At 43.6% G+C, this 20,259-nt stretch overlaps 1 protein-coding gene across 1 annotated transcript in view; it reads left to right on the forward strand.

Moving 5' to 3' along the window:
• The window catches only part of HECW1 (HECT, C2 and WW domain containing E3 ubiquitin protein ligase 1), a 312,853-nt gene that overhangs the window by 54,306 nt on the left and 238,288 nt on the right, over positions 1–20,259 (forward strand). Inside the window, 1 exon segment of the mRNA XM_036862740.1 lies at positions 10,497–10,821. Within this exon segment, the coding sequence (XP_036718635.1) occupies positions 10,497–10,821 (325 nt within the window).

Here is a 20,259-nt window from a genome sequence, read left to right on the forward strand (position 1 = left end):
ATCTCTGCTGGTCCTCATCTTCTAGCCTGGGTGCTGAGTTGGTGCAGTGTGCAGTGGATAAGAGAACGAGTGACAGCTAGAATTGGAATTGAGTAACGTGGGCTAGAAATATCACAGGAGTGGCCGCAAGGATGACAAGGAAGGAAGTTGGGAAGGAACGTATTATCCAGGATATGACCTGCCTTTTTCACTTCTCAAGGGAGGCAGAGGGATGGATATGAAACAGAAATAGAGACCATGATGCATTTCATTTATATTGCCAAATGCTATTTATGTTTTACTCTTCATTTCTGCCCTAAGTTGTCTTCCAAAAGTGGTCTTAGGTATCGAATTTATAGCAGATCTGGATGTGTTCTTCCTGGGCGTGTTGATAAGAGAAGCAAAGTGCCGCTGGTGGTTCAGTTCCTTTGTGTCCTGATAACGGGTCTTTACGGTCCGTGGTCCTAACGCCTGGCACCTTTGTTAGAGCTGGAGTCCGAGATGGTGCCTTCCTTTGTCCTGATAGGTGACCTGAAAAAGGAAGTGCTGAGAACCTCCCGTACTCCTGCAGTGACAGCTGTGCAATATCCATCTACCCTCCCAGTAGCTTCCCCTACTAGCTTGGCAGAAACTTCCACCAAGTTGCTCCTGAAGAAAGTTGTTCAGTAGCATTTTCACAGCATTTTTGGAAACACAATGTAGGTGAGCCCACTACTACATCTTCTCCTATCTTCAGAAGGGCTCACTCTCCTCGGAAGAAACGCCCCTCTCCTTACTTTGGCATACGTGGCCTTTAAATCAGTCTTGTCTCTGCTCCAGCCTCATCCCTCCCACTGCTCCTGCCCCAAGCATCCTGCCTCCGACACACTGGTCTTTTTCCTGTCCCCTGAACACACATGGATGGGCTTTATAACTCTCATGCCTTTGCATATATTCCTTCTGCCTAAAATATACCTTCTCCACTTCTCCCTAAAGTCTTAATTTCCTTCCTCATCAGACAAAATGAGTAGTTCTCTCCCTATCCTTTGTATCTTCCCAAACTTGTTGGTTTGTCACCCTGTGCTGAAATGATTGCTTATGCATCTTTCTTAGCACTAGATAGAAGCCAGCCCAAAACCTCATCCCCAGTGTGGTACAGATCACATTCTAAGTATTCATGTGTGTTTAACTTAACATACATGTTAATTGGCTCTGGTCACCACTGGTAACATTACTTTGCTATATAACCAGGAAGGATAGCCTTTGTACTGAATTCTATGGCAAGATAAGGTTACAAATACAATATGTTCCAGAAAGTTGGTCTAATTCACTCTGTACTGATGTGTTGGGCAAGCTTTGCAAATGAAGAGTGCAAAAATCCTGAAATATACTTCTCCCAATTAGTTCTGAGAAGCAGAGTATTCTGGAGTACATGCTACTAAGTGATACAAAGTTTTCTGACAGTGAAATCAGGCACAAGTACCATTTGTCTTAGAACGCGCTGCACAGTACATGGCACTGCCGTACTCCAGGATGACGGCAACGGCGGTGAGATCCCAGTAGAAACAGGCCATGTGTGGTACCTCCGAGGTCTCCATGACTGTGCCTTCAGATTGCCCTTTATTTACACACCCTTTCAAGGACCCAGGATGTATGTTGTTCCTTTACTTCTCCTCCTCTCACAATGAGACTTAGTGCCTAGGTTGCAGATGGTACTGAGGGTTTAGACTTAAGGGACCATCTGACTGGCGCAGCTTCTCCCTCCACATGGACTTGACTTTCGGAGTTGCTTTAGCACAAGCTCCCCCAGACACAGCAGGCTTCTTGCTCTCTTCCTCATTGCTGCAGGGTGATACTTCTAAGGTGAGCAAATTGTAGTGTTTCCCAGATCAGCTCTCTCCTGTGGCTCCCCATCCTCCAAGGGAGGAGGCCCTTTGTCTTGGTGTGGTGTGGGAGACCCGCCTCCCACCCTTCCAGCTGTGCTGCCTGATTCTTTGGCAGGCAGCTGGGAGAAGCTCTGCTCAATCCAGGAGCACACCATGCTTTTCTGTAAAGCTGTGCCTTTACACACCGCGTCCCTTCTGCTTGGATTGGATCTCCCTCTGCCTGAATTGGATCTCCCTCCGCCTGAATTGGATCTCCCTCTGCCTGAATTGGATCTCCCTCTGCCCTTGCCCGGCTGGCGACCTTCCTACTGCTCCTTCCAAATACCACTTCGCTGTTCCACCACCTGGGAAGCCCTGCCCAGCATCTGTCTCCCTCCCACGCGGGACCTTGCCGCCGCTCCCGTCACTGCCCTGGTCATGGTGTCATAGTGCACTGCCTAGATGTGCGCCTCCTGCACAGAGCTCTTTGAGGAGAGGAGCACTGTTTAATTCGTCACTCCTCCACACTCAGTGCTGAGCACAGCATCTGTTACATACTAATGACTCAATACACATTTGCTTGTTGAACGGGATAAAAGAAGGGAGAAGAAAACCAAGAGTTTACTGAAAAATCCACCCAACTCTGCTGGGTCCAACCTTCCAGGGGGGCGGAAGAATTTAAAAGAAAGCATCTATATAGCACCCCGAACCTCCACAGCAGATAATCACTTACTTTTGAGTATTAAGTCCAATATGCATGCAAACTTAGCCCCTCATTTGAAATCCTCCTGAAATGTCCTTATAGCTGTATTCATTGCCTGGCCTCATTACCCATTAGCTGGCAAATCTGATGAAGATCGTGAAAATAGGAGGGAAACACACGGTGCCTCACGTTCTCCACAAGCCCGATGTCCCCACTGAGGGAGGCAGGCCGTGGGCTTGGGTTCCCTCGAGACTACTGCTCACTTGCTGTGGTCCGTGTTCATGCTGCCCTTCCGGGGGCCTCTGCTGCTAGTGGGCAGGAGCCGGGCTGGGCAGGACCTCCCACAACTCACGCTGGGAGTCTGCGTGACTCTGTTTTTTGGGTTGGGTTTGGGAGACAGGACTGTCGCCAAGCAGGCGTCCTGGGTATGGGAGAGACACCATCACCCCAGTGTCCTGGAACCCCGCTGAGTTCCGGGAGCGGAGCTGCTGGGGGTCAGGATGTCCGTCATGGCTGCCCAGTGCTGGATGCCAGGAGGAGGACACTGGTGACATGCAGACGCCCTGCTCCCCTGCACTCCCACCAGGGGCCTCCCTAGTGCTCAGCAGGGTCCCTGAGAGCTTGGGTGCCCTGACCTGGCCTGACCATCACTGTGGTTCTGGGAGATGAAAAAATTTCCTTTTCTCCTGCAAGTGTCAATAGGTAAAGAAGGAACTTTACCAACATCTGTCAGGATGGGACCCTCCTGAGGAAGAAACAGACCTCTCTAACATTGAAAAGGGAAAGACAGGAGCTTTTTCATATCTGGGCGTGCCCATTCATTCTCTGTCTGTCATCTGTCTGTCTGTCTCTCACAAACACACACACACACACACACACACACACACAGGAATACCACTTTCAAGGACCTTTCCTTTCAACGTAGAACAGAAGGAGGTGCTAGCGATCGGGGCTTTCTCCTAAAAAACATGGGAAGGCCCCCCTACCTCCCACCTTCCTATCTCCCCTCACCTCCAGCCCCTGCCCACTGTTCTGGCTATACAAACTGCCCAGATTTTGACAACTTGGTTCTGGAACACCTCCAAGCATAAACCTCCAGAGTGACCCAGAGCTTCACCAAGAAATTCCAGACTTGACCATAGCGGTGAAAGGCACACACCCAACAAAGCGTGGCAGGGTGTCCCACTCACCCCTCTTAGCTGCTCTTAGGTGTGAGCAGAGAGAAGGCATCTGACCCACAAACAAAGACTTTCCTCCCCGTAAGTGGGGCCCAAGGGAAGTGCGCTGGGGCTGAGCAACTCTAATAGACGTATTGGGGGACTTTGTCCTCAGTGAGAAGGCTTTATGTGTTCCTAAAATAATGTGTTGACTGTCATTTTAACAAGTCCCATGTCTTTTAAATCCTGACTTCCTAGGCAAGATATTCCCTGGCTTGGCTTGCTTTGCTTATTAAATTTTTCTCTGCCTAATGTTCCCTTTCAGCCGGCAATGTGTGGGATTCTGTTTCTCCTTCAAAGAAAAGGAGCCCACACAATTTAGTTTATGTAACTCCGCGATACTCTTGTGCACAATGGCCAGCATAAAAGACAGAGCTTTCAACACATGGCTTTGAGGCTAAAAACACAGTTTGGAGGCACAGTGTCAGGGACGGGTGCCCAGGAGCTGAGGAGTTGGACAGAGGTGATGCTGTCGTAGCCGCCTCCCACTCTCCTCCTGAGACGTTCTCAGCCATCTGCTGGGGTCAGGGCCACCTCAGCCTCTCACACCCACCTCTGTCCCACAGTCTCACTCACAACAGCAGAGATAGGAATGTACGGACGGGACTCAGATCTCAGGATGTGAGATGGAGAAGGGGACCGACCAGGGGCGGTATTTCATCTTGTCCTCGACTCTCCCTTCTGACCAGTGTCATTCGGGAACTGGTAACTCGGGGGATTCTGGGCACCAGAGTCATGTGCTTGAGACAAAAGAGGCACTGAGATGGGTTCCTGAGGTCAGGGAACAGAGCGTCACATGGTGACCCCGAGACAGAGGAGGCGGGCACACTCCAGCCTGCATCCCACACACGCCCACTCCTTCATTCATTCACTGATTCGTTCACTGAACATTCACTGCATCCTTGCCCTGCACTACTTTAGCTGGAAATGCAGACCTAAAGGAACTAGGCAGGGACCACGCTATCTTGGCGCCTGCGTCTTAGTGCAGGGACACTGATGAGAAGTAAGTTAACAAGGCAGTTGCAGAGAGAACATGTCCATCAGGCTCTGGTTTACTTGCACTGTCAACGAAAATAATCAATAAACAATCTCTAGTAGGAATAGAGAAGAGTTTTATATGAGCCAAACCAAGGACTATAGCCCAAAAGACAGCCTCTCAGACAACGCTGAGGAACTGCTCCAGAGATGGTTTTCAGCACAGTTTTATGTCTTGTTAGAACAAAGGACACCAAACAAGTCAGGGATACATTCCTTCAAGGTTTCCAGGAAAATAGATCAGCACGTACACAGCGTGTCAGTAAGGACTTGGCCCCTGAAAAGGGCGTCTTATCATGGAAGGCGGACCAGCTCTGGCATCCAGGAAGGGAGGCATTCAATCTTTATTTTTAACATGGACATTCCTTACTTCTGGTCAATGTGCCTTTTTCCTTAATAATTAAAGCAGATGTACAATGTATGTTGGATAGGCCACAAACAGGCTGTTCTGGTTAGCATAAAATTCAAGTTAACTCGTGTACAAGCCAGAATGACTTCCCCACACCTCAATATGTGAAAATTTATTTTATCAGCATCAAGGCCAGAGAGGGAGACTCAGGATTGAGCACAGACAGAGTTGAGAGCAGAAGATTTGGGGCATCAGTGGTGCAGTAAGCCAAGGGGACTTTTGAATGTGATCAGAGGCAACAGTATCTGAACCCATTCGTTCAGCCCCTAATAAACTCTCTTTGTATTATGACCTCAGCTTTTGTCAAAGACTTATCCAAGCAATCAGCCACTCCGTTTGTGATTTTAGAAAAAGATATTCTTTTAAGATATTGTTCACCACATCATGTAGTGTCCCCTACATAAAGTTAAAAATGAAGCATCTTATTAAGAACTTGGAGGGAGAAAAAAATTCCAATATTCTGACCGTGAGAATTACATTTTCCTTTATCTTTTTGGCTGCCAAGAATCTCAGAGGAGAATCTGAGTCTCAGTTATTGCAAGTTTATCTTCCCGTGTTTTAATTTGGAGAGAGTGCTTACGAGTGGTCAAAGTACCCACTTATAATCACACAGAATGGCTCAAATCCCTATTTCCTGCTGCAAGAGGCGTGACCTTGGGAATGTTTATTAACCATCTGAGCTGGGTTTCTCACCAACATGGGGAGAGTGACACTTGATAGGGTTTTAATGAGATAATGTACCAAGTTCCTTACATAGAGTAAATGCTCCTAATATTATTACCCTCTTTCTTATTGCTACTTCCCGATTTCTGTCTGGTTTATATTTCTCTATTTCCTTGTACATTTCTTTTCTTGTAAATTTTCTCACATCCACTGTAGAAAGAGACAAGTTATATAATTTTTTTAAGTTCCATTACCCGCCTGTTGGCATAACAAGATCTGAGTGTAGGATAAGAAAGCTTCAGGCAGCTACTTGCTCAAAATAAAATCTGTCCATGAGCTCAAAAAACTCTTATGCTCTTTCTCCTGCTAAGTAATGCCAGTTTCTATAACCTCATCTTGTATACTTTAATGAAGTTTCCTTCAGGGCCTGTGTTTTCCACTCACAGTTTTTGATTTCTGAGTGTAGAGGCAATTTTTAAGAATCACTTTCTCTATTCTAGATATACCTTTTGTCCACTTTCTTTTCATTTCTGAGACAGCACTCACAGCTTTATATTCCAAAACAGAAAAGCTATTAATGACTCTGTCAGAAATTGACACAGCCGAATCTTTTGTCTCCCTATGTTCCTCAAATTAACAAAAAAAAAAAAAAAAAGAAGGATATACATAGCAACTTGTTCCTTCCCTAGAAGTGATGTTTTTTGCTTTTAAGATTCTAAAACCTTCTGGAAGGTTTTGTTTTTGCTAATATACTATAATGCATACTAAACAGATTGAACACACAGGCCTATTCCAAGATTTAAAAAAATAATCGAAGAACATATCAATTCAAAACATTTCCACAATTACAAGTTATTTAAGTCGGAAAGCAAAACAAGTAAACAAAACATCATTGTTGGATCCTTGGAGACAAATAGGAAACAAACCAGCACATGGAATCTCACTTCCTACCAAGCAGAACACAATGTGATCAGATTGTTTCCAGCGGCTCACACATTGGCTCACTCACTGGACCTACTTTTTCAAGGGTCAATTAAAATCTATGCCCAGCATAGCCCATAACTAGGTGCCCTTGATTACAACCAATAATTAGAAAATTATAATGTTACTGAAACTGTTACTAATATTCTTGTGGTTTTCTTATCCATGTCTATTACCTATCACCAATGTAAGAGAAGATTAAGGACGTTTGAATTACTTGATGGGACGGAGAAAAAACTGGGAAAAATTTAGTGATACCGTTAACTTCCTCATCATCCATCAAGTGGGAGAGCCTGGAGAAAGAGGGGAGATCTCTGTCAGACAACATTTGCCTGAGAGATGAAGAAGAATTGTGAGGTTGTAAAACATTGGAATCACTGTCTAGGAAGAGAGTGGTCTTTTGTCCAGGGCTATTTAAAAACAGGACAGATGCTCATCTATCTCCCACAGTTCACATGTGAAGGGAGAATGATTAAATTGCTTCTTCCAGCCGGATGAGTCTATAGTGTAAACTAAACACATGTGAAAACCTGGGGGAAACATGGCCACAAAGAACCACACATTGGGAACCAACTATCCGCCTGCTGCATTCCAGAAGCAGCTGTTGTGAGCCTTTGACAATAACACCTGTTTAGGACATGACGGCTTAAAGTTTGATGTTAGCCTTCTTCCTAGGTAATTTTTGTCTATTTTTTTCACCTCTGCACCATCTACTACTAACTTATCACATCGTTCTGTATCTTATCTATTTGTATTAGTCATCTTCAGCCCTTTCTGGAACAGGAAGGGACATAATTGAATAAAATAAATTCTATGAGTTAAAGTTTTTAGCAGTTTGGTGTGTGTGTGCCAGATGTCATGCAGTTCCAGCAGGAAACACTGGCCTCAGGGTCGTCATGGTTTAGGGCAGAACACAGACAGGTCAACCAGCAATAATACCATGAGAATCCTTGCAGGGCAATGGGATTCCTGTGGGATCGTGGAGCATAAGGCCCCAGTCTCTTGGGAATGGGAAAGGATGTAAGGAGAGGTTATAGCAGAGCTGGTGCTGGAGCATAACCTCAAAGCAGAATATAAATCCTGCCTGCAAGTGTGAGTGGGGAGGATGTGGGCAAAGCTGGGGTGGGGTGAGGGGAGCGCGGTCCTCAAGGAGCAGCGTTGAGGCTGCCCTTCCAGTCCCAGGCAGATATCATTATTCCAGCCTAGTAAATTACTGACACGTGTCTTCCTTGACTCATGTTTCCTTCCATGCTTTTGTTCCCACCATGTGGACAGTGTCTGGTTTCCACGGAATTCTAATAATAATACCACAGCAGAAGTGTCTTCAACAAAAGAAAAGCACGCTGTAGTCTTTTTTGAGACCCTGACTGACACGACATGGATAAAAATCTCTCAGCCTCCACATGAATGCAAAAATATCCCACTCAGGCGGTAACCTGACAAATAAAAGGAGGTTTATTTACCCAAAAAGCAAAAGGAAGATTTATCAAAAAATTGGTAGCTAGGACACCTTTCCAAACGTGCTAGCCTGTTCAATGTTTGCAACTTCAGTTTTGTAAGAGGAAACCTGGAGGGTCATGACTAGGAGTGATTTGTAGGTTTGCCGTTGAATGACTTCAAGTGTGAGTCTCTGGGGACAACATGAGGGGACCCCTGGCCATCGCGGGAGTGTGGCTGACTGCCCGGGACCTCTGTTTCAGTAGTATTGAATATTTTAGTAGTAGATTTTTATTGATTGAGCGCTCACTATAGTAAGAGCTTGGCTTGCATTATCTCATTAAATTCTGACAGCAACCCATTTACAGATGAGGAAACAGAGAACTAGAGAGATCAAGTAAGTTGTCCAGGGATACACAGCTTGGAAACTGGGAGGTGCTGCTCCAAATTTGCCCATAGTTTGGTCTAACTCATAATATATACTTGATTATCTCATTGAAGCCCAAGTAGTCATTTTTAATCTCCATGATAATACTGTAAGATGCTATTAGTGCACGTAAAGTACGTGTAAACTGAAGAAAGGTTATGCTCTAGCAACAGCCTTCCTTGTCTTGGAGGTTTTACAAAGGTCTCTGAACAAAGCCCCCTGAAGGATAATCAGGTTACTGGGATCCTCCTGGAGCTGCCCTGAAAAGGCAGGGTGCCTGTGAGGTGGGTGGGCTCTCCGTGTTTCCTGGGCTCAAGGCTGTGCCTGTCTTCCTGAGAGGTGGACTCGTTTCCAGGAAACACCGTGGTCCATCTATTTTCATACTGTTGCAGTGACGAGCATTTTTTTTTTTTTTTTAAACATAGGACATATGGTACCAATAGTGTGATGAGATGCTTTCTGAAGTCTGGTTTTTCCACCAATAGTAATTCCATGGTTACCACCAGTGGGGCTAGAAAAATTCCTAACGAAAGACTCAGATAATGAATGAATAGGCCCGCCATATGGCCATTAAGGCCCAAGACTCCAAATGCCAATGCTGTGCTTAATCAGGTTAATAGACTTTACAAATGCCCTGGTCTTGGAAGATGGAAAAAGTATAGATCTAAATTACTGCTAAATAGACTTATATAATCTGAAGAGTAGACTGGTGCTGGGGTCTGGTCCTTGTGGCTGGTAAACAAAAAGTCAATAACTTGCATTTGATTGATGTGTATAATAAGTTACAGTCTCTGGGATCTAAACTGCATGATTCAACACATTTTAAGGCCTTAATCTTCTCTTCTTGAAAACAAAAGTTTTATTGTTGTACAACAGCATGTACTTTTATAGCCAGGAACCCCAAAAATGTACATTTAAATCCCAATTGTAGTATACTTTGATGAAGTCAAAATCACCCTTGCTTGTTTCAAAAAAGAATCCCTTGTTCTAATTCCACAGGATGCCCCTTTCCCCATGTTTTCAAAGCTATCTGCCTCCAAAACAATCGAGTCTTAGCTCTGCATCAGCTCAGCTAGTTTTAAGTGCTCCGTGTTGTACACAATAAAAAACATGCATTTTTTTCCTCCACAGATGCAATGTTTTCTACAATAACATTGGCTCTGAGGGAGACATGGTCCTCTGAGATTGGGTTTTAATGAAAACGGTGGTATTTGAAGATTACTAGGATATCTGAGATCCTTATAGGAATTTCAGGTGGTCCAGAGACATTCTGTAGAGTGAAAGAGCTGTAAATGGAGAAAAAGTGACTGCCTCACCCAGCAGGAACCGCCTCTAATTCTGAGCTGTGCGTAGGGTCTTGAGTGCTGCGGGGATCACTAAAATGTGCAACGATAATAGCCATCATTTACCCTAAAGAAGGGTAAAATTGGATCCAATTGGATTTATGCTGGAGAACTCAAGAGATGACACTTTTTTTGGGGGGCAGTCACACCTCCAGGGCCATTCTGCAGACATTCCTGGCCTTCTAGTACTAAGCAGGCTAGAGGAGGCTGAGACCCCAGCAGAGCGCAAATGCACGGCCCCTTGGTGAGTGTGCATTTAGCTCTTGCCTTCCCCGCATGAACGAGAGCTGCAGCATTGGCCCCAAGGAAGATGCTCTCTGTCTATTTCAAATCTTCCTAAAAGGGCTGCTCTGTCCCAGCTGGCTTCCCCCAGCATATCCTCCCTTCCCTGTGAAAACAGTGACTGACGGTGTAGCCGGCATCTCCCGCCCCTGCTGACTGTCTGTTTACCCCGACAGAATCTGTACCAGAACAGGTTCTTAGGCCTGGCCGCCATGGCATCTCCATCCAGAAACTCCCAGAACCGACGCCGGTGCAAGGAGCCCCTCCGCCACAGCTACAACCCGGGCCAGTTCCACAGCATGGCCATTAGGACCGGCCCCCATGGCGCTGTCACCATCCCCCGCTCCACCAGCGACACCGACCTGGTCACCTCAGACAGCCGCTCCACGCTCACGGTCAGCAGCTCCTATTACTCCATAGGGCACTCGCAGGACCTGGTGATCCACTGGGACATAAAGGAGGAAGTGGACGCCGGGGACTGGATTGGCATGTACCTCATCGGTGAGTAGAACAGCACCTCGTGCCACGGGAATAGTGGTCTTAGCGGTGTGGTTTGGGCATCCAACAAGTACGTTAATTCATAATTCACTTTTACGGATGCTTTACTATTTCAGCAAACTCGATCATTTCATGAAAACGCACAATTCACAATCAAATGTGTTATACACCACATTTCTAACACACGGAGGACCGCACATGAGGCTTCACCTGCCAGCTCTGTTCAATGGAAAAGAATCATGAGATGGCAGGACGAGGTGTGGTTGAACACAAATGTCATTACCATTTGCAACTATAGAAGCTCTTCTGCTTATGAGTAAGTTAATATGAGAAGCTTGTGTTTAAATCCATGTGTCTGCGAGACCTAAGCAACACCGTATACGCAACCAAGGTATGCACATGTGTGTGGGGTAATTTCACTTCAGTTTTCAACATAATCGTAGACCTCTTTTCACCTGGTCTTTCAAGATTCTTACTGCTTTGTATTCCAGAAACATAATGGATGATACAGACAGAGCAGGCACACCACAGGCTAAGGAACAGTTGTGCTGGCTGAAAGGAGAGTGACTGGAGAAAATAAATCTCACAAATTTGAAATTTTGAAGAGAAATTGACATGAAAATGTATTTCATCTATTTTACCTGGTGGAATCAGATGTGGTGAAAATTGACACATTCACGCTGGTAAATCCACAAGTGAAGGTTGTAATTGTTGGTGGGGTGAGGGGGCGGTTCAAGTTCAACCGAGGCCAGGGCTTCTGCATTCAGTCTGCACAACGAAACATTTGCACATTCAGGCACACAATGCCGGATTTAACATCATTGACTATCAAAGACACCAAAGGATTGTTATGAGTATTTTATGACCGGGATCATTTTTATGATAAAATTCGGGGACTCTTGTCTGACTAACTAGCTGTCAGGGAAATTTTTTTGGCTCTTTTGAAGGTTTTGCAGTCAGTTTGGTTAGTGTATTTACAATACACACATTACTGTAAAGATGGAAAAACATAATTTTTGAAATTGTTACACAAATAGTGGTTACTCAACTAAATTGGACTTCCAAACAGGTAAAATTTAATTGGCTTTAAAACTAGTTCTGGAATCAGTGTTTGACTACCATCAGTCTCAAACAGAGCCTGCAAAAAAACAGACCACCAAGCACATTTTGTTTAGTCCATATTGCTTTAAATTTGGTTAGTTGTCAATATTTCAAAAAGTAGAGATTTCTTGCTGAAATCCACCTTTCTAGCTTCTTGTGCAAAAGCCCTCAGTTTGGCTGACTGAGCCCATAATTCCTGTGGCTCTAGTGGGCTGGAGTCAAGCGTTAACTTCCCCCTTTAGACTAGCCTGCACCCTTCAGTTTTGTCACAGGCTCCTTGCCACCTATTCCTACTTTAACGATGATGGTTACTTGTTCAGCACCTTAGGCAGTTAGATTTTTGGCCCCAGATCTAGTTTTGAAGCAGCTTTTCACAGCTGTAACTTCCTGCAGTGGTGTCAGTGGCATTTATTTCTCAAGTCAACAGCTGGAGTAGGAGCGTGGCAGGGTGGAAAGGTGGATACCTTCATCCATGGGGAAGGGATGGATGGATCTGGAGCTCAGCCCTAGATCCAGGCTGGGGTGTAGATCTGGGATAATCGGCCTTGAGAGTAGAAGAATTCACTCGTGGATTGGGTGTAGAAAGAAAGCACCAGAAGGTCCCTATCAGAGAGAGAGGCAGAAGAGGAACTCAAAAAGGAGATGGGGGCGTGATGGAGAGGTAGGACGAGAACCAGGGGACCACGTCATAGAAGATGAGAGAGAGGGTGTCTGAGGAAGGAAGGGATGGTCGGCAGGATGAAGTGTCTGGAAGCTCCATGAATGAACGAGATCTGGTGTTAACATGACATTTTGACTGAGACAGAAGTAAACACGGTTCATCCTCTGAGAATCTCAATTTGACAGTTTGTTCTTCTCACAGTAGCTGCACATATATAACTGTGAAGTGATTTAATGCAAAATGCCAACACTTTCGGCAGAATAGCATTTCAAAAGCAACTTCCAGATCCAAAATTCTCCGTGAATCTTAGAAGTTCATCATTGGTGGGTCCTTAGTAACTCATCTGCCGGATTTGCCGTGCCTTGCCAAAGAGCAAATCATAGAGCTCTGTGATTTCATCTAATCTGTCATTTCACAATTGAGGAAATGCCAAGTCAGTGGTTCCCAATGCCACACAGCTGCCTACCCTGGAGGCAGACCCCACAATGACCATGAGGACATCTTGGCACATTTGGGTGCAATATCACGTACGGGCCATTCCACATCAGTGGGCAACCTAAATGTCCCTGTGAGGCCAGGTTTGTGATGCTTTCAGCTCTGCCCTCCAGAGCTCTCCGGACAAACGTGACTTTTCTCCTGCCATAGTGAGTGAGATATCTGGATTTGGAAGGGGATATGTGGCCTTGCTCACTGACACTGTCACCGAGTCACCAGTGCTGTCTTTAGCCAGGAACCCAGCGATGGGACAATAAAAGCATTACCATTACTTTCACAGCGAGATTGCATTTGTTTGCCCTCATTTATGGAGTGGTTCCTGAACTAGAGGAGCGTGATGAAGTGTTCTCTCCCCTAGTGACACAGAAAGGGGAAAGGTCCTGGGGTTTCAGTGACAGCTTGACCTGGCTTAGAATCATCCTCTGCCACTGGCTGGATGTGTGGCCTCAGCCAGGTAGTCACCAGAACTTCAGGCTCCTTATCTTCAAAATAGAGAAATAACTTTCTCAGGCTCATTGAATGGAATTGATGAGATACTGTGCGTTTACTGCCTGTTGATCAATAAATTGCGTCTTGATTTAACTTGTCAGGTAGCTCTAGTCTCTGGCTGCATTATGGCAAATTACCCTAGTTCCCAGGCTTCATTCAGCCTAACCATGGCCCTTAGACGGGTGCTCAGTTGTTTCAGTTGTATGTTATAGACAAAAGCTTCTTACCAAACCCACAGGGACCTGGAAAGAGATCTGAATTGTCAGTAAACAGGCAGAAGCTTGTGATTTGGTCAAAAACAAGTACATAGTGGCAGATTCGCTAGTCATCAGTATTCCTAGGAAATAGTTTCGCAATTATTCATTCAGTAATGCCTACTTGACTTTGACAAGTAAAAGCTAATTATTTGTGAGTCCTATACTTAGTGTTAAAGATTCAGCACACCGAGGGAACAGTATTGTATAACTGGGTTAGGATACATAAATTGAAGAATACAATTAAGACCTCTAACCAATGCTAAGAATACAATTAAGACCTCTAAGAATGCTAAATTAATTAGAGCAGATCTATTCAATTATTTTTCACCTCTTCATTTTACGTTCCAGTATTTTAAAGACTTTAATATCTTAAAACCCTCTTTAGGATGATCAATTTTTTTTTTTTTACTTTTTGGGTTTATTTATTTATTTATTTATTTATTTATTTATTTATTTATTTATGGCTGTGTTGGGTCTTCGTTTCTGTGCGAGGGCTTTCTCTAATTGCGGCAAGTGGGGACCACTCTTCATCGCGGTGCGCGGGCCTCTCACTGCCGTGGCCTCACTTGTTGAGGAGCACAGGCTCCAGATGCGCAGGCCCAGTAATTGTGGCTCACAGGCCTAGTTGCTCCGCGGCATGTGGGATCCTCCCAGACCAGGGCTCGAACCCGTGTCCCCTGCATTGGCAGGCAGATTCTCAACCACTGCGCCACCAAGGAAGCCCCAGGATGATCAATTTTTTTTAATACCCATTCCTTTGACTCTGTTGGAAGGAGCCCTTATCAAAACTGCTGAAACATGAAGTAAGTATGCAATTAAAATTATGAACATATAATTGAATAGGTAAAGTAGGCATAATATGCTCATAATTAGCAAAACTAGCCTTCTTATAAATTTAGCATTTTAATAAATCATATCATTATTATACCATGCTATACCATGCTGTCCCTATACCATGCTAGAATTTGCTCAGTAATTTAAATCATAATGAAACTAGAGTACATTCATGCATTTAAATTTCAACAAATCAAGAAATGATAACTCAGAGCAAAATTAAGATTTAAAATTTCCTAAAATGGCATCTTTGAAGGATCTCCATAGACTGGTGCCTGAGGACATACATTCTCTTCCATACCTTTTGGTTGCCTTATCTGTGTGAGGTTAGAGATTATGGTCTGTATCAAACTGATTATTTTTTAAATTTTTTGAGACTTCTTCTGTGACCTATCCCTGCTCAATGTTTATAAATATTCCATGTATGATCATAAAGTGTATTTTTGTTGTGAATAAGGTTCACTCTATCTATCTACCTATCTGTCATGTATCTAGGGATAGAGAATATCTTATATAGAGAGAGATATAGATATCTTACACATAGATATCAATATATACAAAGATTTAATATACGTGTATATATATTTATATATAAATATTTTTATGTTATATAAATATACAGTGGTAACAGTTCCCATAGAACCATGCAAAACAGGACACAATTCGGATATGTACAAGTTTCAGTTCATAGGGTACCTCACAAAGCAAGGATCCTCTCTCTCTCTCCCTCTCTCTCGTGTGTGCGTGTATTTAAGTTCAATCACATAAATTGTATATTCTAATTTTCTGTCTCTTCCAGTTTTTTGAATGGAGTGTCTCAAAATCACTAGCCAAAAATTTTGTTTTAATTGATTCATCTATTTCTACCTTTGCTTCTGTAAGTTTTATACTTTGCAGATTTGATGCTGATTACTAAGTGCATGAATGTTCATGATATTTACATCTTTTTCCTCTATAATTTCTTACAGGTTATTATTACAGATCTGCCGGTGCCCCTTGGGCTATTCTCTGCCTTGAATTTTGTTGGGTTTTTTTTTTTTTAACTATTTAAGGCTGCTAGTCTCTCTGTTTTCTTCTGCTTCATATTTACTTCATCTGTCTTTTCTTTATTTTCAACCTTTATCTTTTTTTAAGTGTAGCGCTTTGTGTGTGCTTTTTTATTCTGATCTGGGTGTCTCTGACTTTTAATTGGCTAGAATAGCACATTTATATTCATTATACTTACTGTTCTATTAGGACTTATTTTTGCCATCTTTCTTTAGATTCTTTATTTACTGTGTTTTCTTTTTGTTTCTTTGGTTCTTCTTTTCTGCTTTCCATTAGATCTGTTGATTTCAAAGTTATACATTTTTTATTGTTCTTATGGACTGCTTTTAATCATAGTCTAGTGGGTCTCAATCAAGGGTAATTTTGCCTCCCAGTGGACATTTGGTAATATCTGAAGACATTTTTGGATGTCACATTGTAGGGGGTGTTTCTGGCATCTGCAAGGTAGAAGCCAGGGATGTCACCAAACAGCCTATAATGCACAGGACAGCTCCACCACAACAAAGATAACAGAGTTATCCAGCCCAAAATATCAACAGTGCCAAGGTTGAGAAGCCCTGTCTAGACCACCATATTCACCACCATTTATTTTTTTTAATCTCATCAATATCTCTTTTTCCAACAGACTAGTAGTTCATCCAGTGTAGTTTCATATTCCTTTGGTCTTCCAGGACTTTGATTTTCCAGGTATGGACACTTTTCCTTTTATCCTCAATATCCCTTAGTCTTTCTTGTATATTTTTGAACTTTTTTTCTAGAAGTGTTTCTCAATCAGATCTTCCAGCTTCCTAATCCATTTTTCACCAGAATTCATACACTATAGTAGGATAATGCAATGATGGATGAAGGCATGAATATAATAGCCACATGAATAGCACTCATATCCTACACATTAGTTTCAGTGGATTTCACTTATCACTCCATGGGGAAATAGTTCTATGGTTAAATAAGGATGGAAAAATCTGCCTACATTGCCCTACTTTAGAGACTCACAATATATATTAAAGGTTTGAGAAGCTTGGAGTAAGCAGCACACTTTACTTGGTTTAACCCAGCATTTCCTATACTTTCTTGAGCAAGAAACACTTTCTTATTTCCCAATATTTGCCTGTCAGGTGTTCCACTGTGGAAAACCACACATTAGGAGTTATGGGAAGTTATAGAATAAGTACAGAAACCCAACCCTTGCCCTTAAGAAGCATTTAATGTGCTGAGCCTTAAAATGTAATGTTTTAGGATGAAAGCTAAAATTTTCTCTCTGGCTAGAGACCTGCACACAGAAACTCCCAGAATGCTTCCTTACGGACATCATCTCTTGAAGAACTGAAGTTTTTCTTGTACATCAGGCACTCTATTAGAATATAGAAGAGCTGAAGCTGTGCTTCCTCATTATGGCACAACCAGTGAGAATACTTGTGTTCAAAGAAACAATCTGAGGGAAAAGCCACAGAAAACAGAGTGGCACTGATTTTTAGGGCTTCCCCTGCCATTTATCCTTAGATTCCCTTCCTAGTACAAGAGAACAGAGATTCTACATCCTTGGCTTTGTATTGTGAAAGGCAAGTAGATTCTCCCCAGATCTCCTGGCCTGCTATTTGGTAAATTCATAGTCTAGAGATAGTGGGAGAATCCTTGGAGATTTTTCTGAGATTGGTTATCAGAAGGCACAAGTTCCTCTGCGAAATGGAGGCAATGTTGTATTTTTTCTGTTGGGCTTAGGTAGTGGATCAATTCTTCCTTTAATTGCTTCTGTGCTCACTTGCCCATTCTGTTCTCAACAGCAATAGTCTTTGTTGTATACTCTTCTATCATAGATTAAAGTGTAGGAAGCACAGCTCTAGTTTTCATTTTGAAGAGAAAGCAAGATAAATACTCCTGGTTTCTTAGATGTGCTTGTTTCTGTAAGCTTCACTAGAACTTTGTGATTCAAAATTTTTCAAAGATCTTTTCTCTATTGTAAACTGTGGAGCAGGAGGTAGGATTCTTCATACTGGAAGAAAAAAGTATCATCCAGCAAATACAGTCTTTTTTTTGAGAAACGTAATACATCTCTATATGTTCTGTACAAAATGAGTAATGCAAAAAATTTAAATAGTACTGAACTAAGCTAATGTTTCAGGTTACTAGTGGTTTTGCACAGTATCATGGAGCTTTGCCATAGAGGGGCCATATTTTTAGCCCATACTATAAATATAAATAGCTGCTTATTAGATGTCTAACACTGTTCTGAGACCATTACCTGTATTAGTTCATTTATTCCTCACAACAGACTTTGAGGTTGGGATTAATATTATCCCGATTTTGTAGTGAGGAAGCAAAGACACAAAGGGATTAAGTATAATGCCTAAGATCACATAGCTAGTAATGGTACCCTAACTACTCCTCTCAAGGCGGCTGTAGATATCCCTGTAATCACACAAACATTGCTCCTACAAAAACTTGTACCATGACAAAGGATGCAGAAAAGGGAACCTCGCAGTAGGGAGCCAGGGGGCTGCCATTCCTCAGTGTGATGGAGGGCAAGGCTTGGTCCCCATCATCCATCCCAGCCCTCTTCTCTTCTCCAGTGCCTTCCTCTAGTGTAGACTCTGGTCTCTGAAAATTACATCTCTCAGACTCCTGTGCAGCCATGTTCCAGATGCAAATTTGGTCCCTTCATTTAGATGCACCTGTGCAAGTTTGGGAAGGCGGAAGTGAGCTGGGTGGTTCCTCCTGATGCTTAGCCTGTGGTTGCCACAAGCATGGCTCTGAGAAATTAAGCTTTTCTATCACGGTGTCCTAGCGTCCCCTCACTCGCTTCCTGGGTGTGAACAGGCAGCCCTGTGCTGGTGGCAGGAGCCTCCTCAGCTTGCCACTGGCTGGTCACTCTCTTTGTGGGTGGAGAGGCAGTTGCTGAGGCTGTGCCTAGCGTCCATTTATCTAGTACCTAATTCTCTGCATAAAATCCCTTACTGCATAAAATATCTGGTCTGATTCTGTTTTCTTGCATCTGACCCTGACAGTACACCTGGATTCCCAAGCAAAGATTAGTAACTTCTAACAATTGGCAATATATGCCTTGGGGGAGGGAGCTGACCTCTCAGCACAGATGGTCCAGGCAGGAATACAGACTCTTCTAGTTTCTTGCGTGATATTTGCTATGAAGTGTTACTGTTACAATAAGAGAATGGGATACTCATTAGGACCAACTGGCAGTCTCTTAAAACGTGTTTAAACCTGTACAGCAAAATGTATCTCTTAAAACGTGTTTAAACCTGTACAGCGAAATGTATCTTGTTCTCTTTAAAAGGTGTGTTACTTTGCCATTCTCTTCGGTTTTTTCTGATTCTTCCCACTTACTCACGCCCATCCTTTTTTCATTTGTGCCCTTGTGGTTCCTTGATATTTAACCCATTCTTATACCCACTATCTTCTAATGAAATTGCCTGTTTTCTTGAATAAATCCTCAAATCTGTTCGGAACTTCCTGAGAACATAGGCCCTGTCTTATTCAGCAGTATATCCCCAGGATTCAGCACAATAACTAGAGTGGAATATAAATACTCAATACACATTTACCTAGTGCATGAATGAACACCCCCTTTCTAGGTGTTATTCTATATGGATACCTGACCATGACTATTAAAGTGAATATTCTGGTGATCAGAGTGGATAAATTCAGGAAAATACCTCTCCTTGGAGAATTGCCATAATGAGGCAAATTTCTATCTGGGTACTGAAGACCTCGGGAGCTAGGAAAACATTATGCCTTTTTTTTGCAGAAATGAGGCAATTACTGTAAAAGACGTATTATGCAATCATCTTAGCAGCCCAAACAGGGCTGTGAGCACACACTGTGATTATAAAGACAGACAAATTTTGCAAACAAGTGATTTTCCAAGGGATACAAACAGTTCCTGCTGTTAATGAGGCAGAGACGGTGTTACTCTGCCTGATCGTCTCGGCCAAAGAAGAGGCAGCCAAAAACGTTCAATCGACTTAGCAGGTCACAAGCACGTTTACCACTCATCTCACGTAATCCACGCCCCCCACCCCCATGAGGTCCGAGTTATTACCACCCCCCCATCTCTCAGAGGAGGACCTGCTGCTGTAGAAATGACAGTATTGGTAAATGGCTCAAAGGTCCTTGGAGCTGGGTCCTTTCGCTGTAAGCTCTGCCCTCTTTCACCTCCTCCTCTGTTTTCCAAGTCCAGCCAGATGCAGGAAGCGAACCTCAGAATATCTCAGCTGCAAAGAGGGCAACCACGACCTAGCCCCTCTCTGCAGAGCTGGGGCTCTGGGCCTCCCCTCGGGAGCTCCTGAGTTCCCGCTGTCCCCCCAACCAGCGCAGTGGATTGGGACTCTCAAAACATGGTTGTCTCACAGCTTCAGATCCATTTAGCTCAGATGGTTCCTTTCTGGGTGAAGTGGGAACTGCAAGGGCCCCATCGAAGATTAAGGTAAAATTCATATCTCTGTCTTCGCCTGCACTGAGAACATGAGGTCTGGAACCAAGGGGGAGGCAGTCGGCTCGGTCTTCACAGATCTGTCCTCTCTAAGGATGCTGCCTTGCTCTCTG

This window comes from Balaenoptera musculus, chromosome 9 (assembly GCF_009873245.2).
Source record: "Balaenoptera musculus isolate JJ_BM4_2016_0621 chromosome 9, mBalMus1.pri.v3, whole genome shotgun sequence".
Taxonomy (NCBI): Eukaryota; Metazoa; Chordata; class Mammalia; order Artiodactyla; family Balaenopteridae; genus Balaenoptera; species Balaenoptera musculus.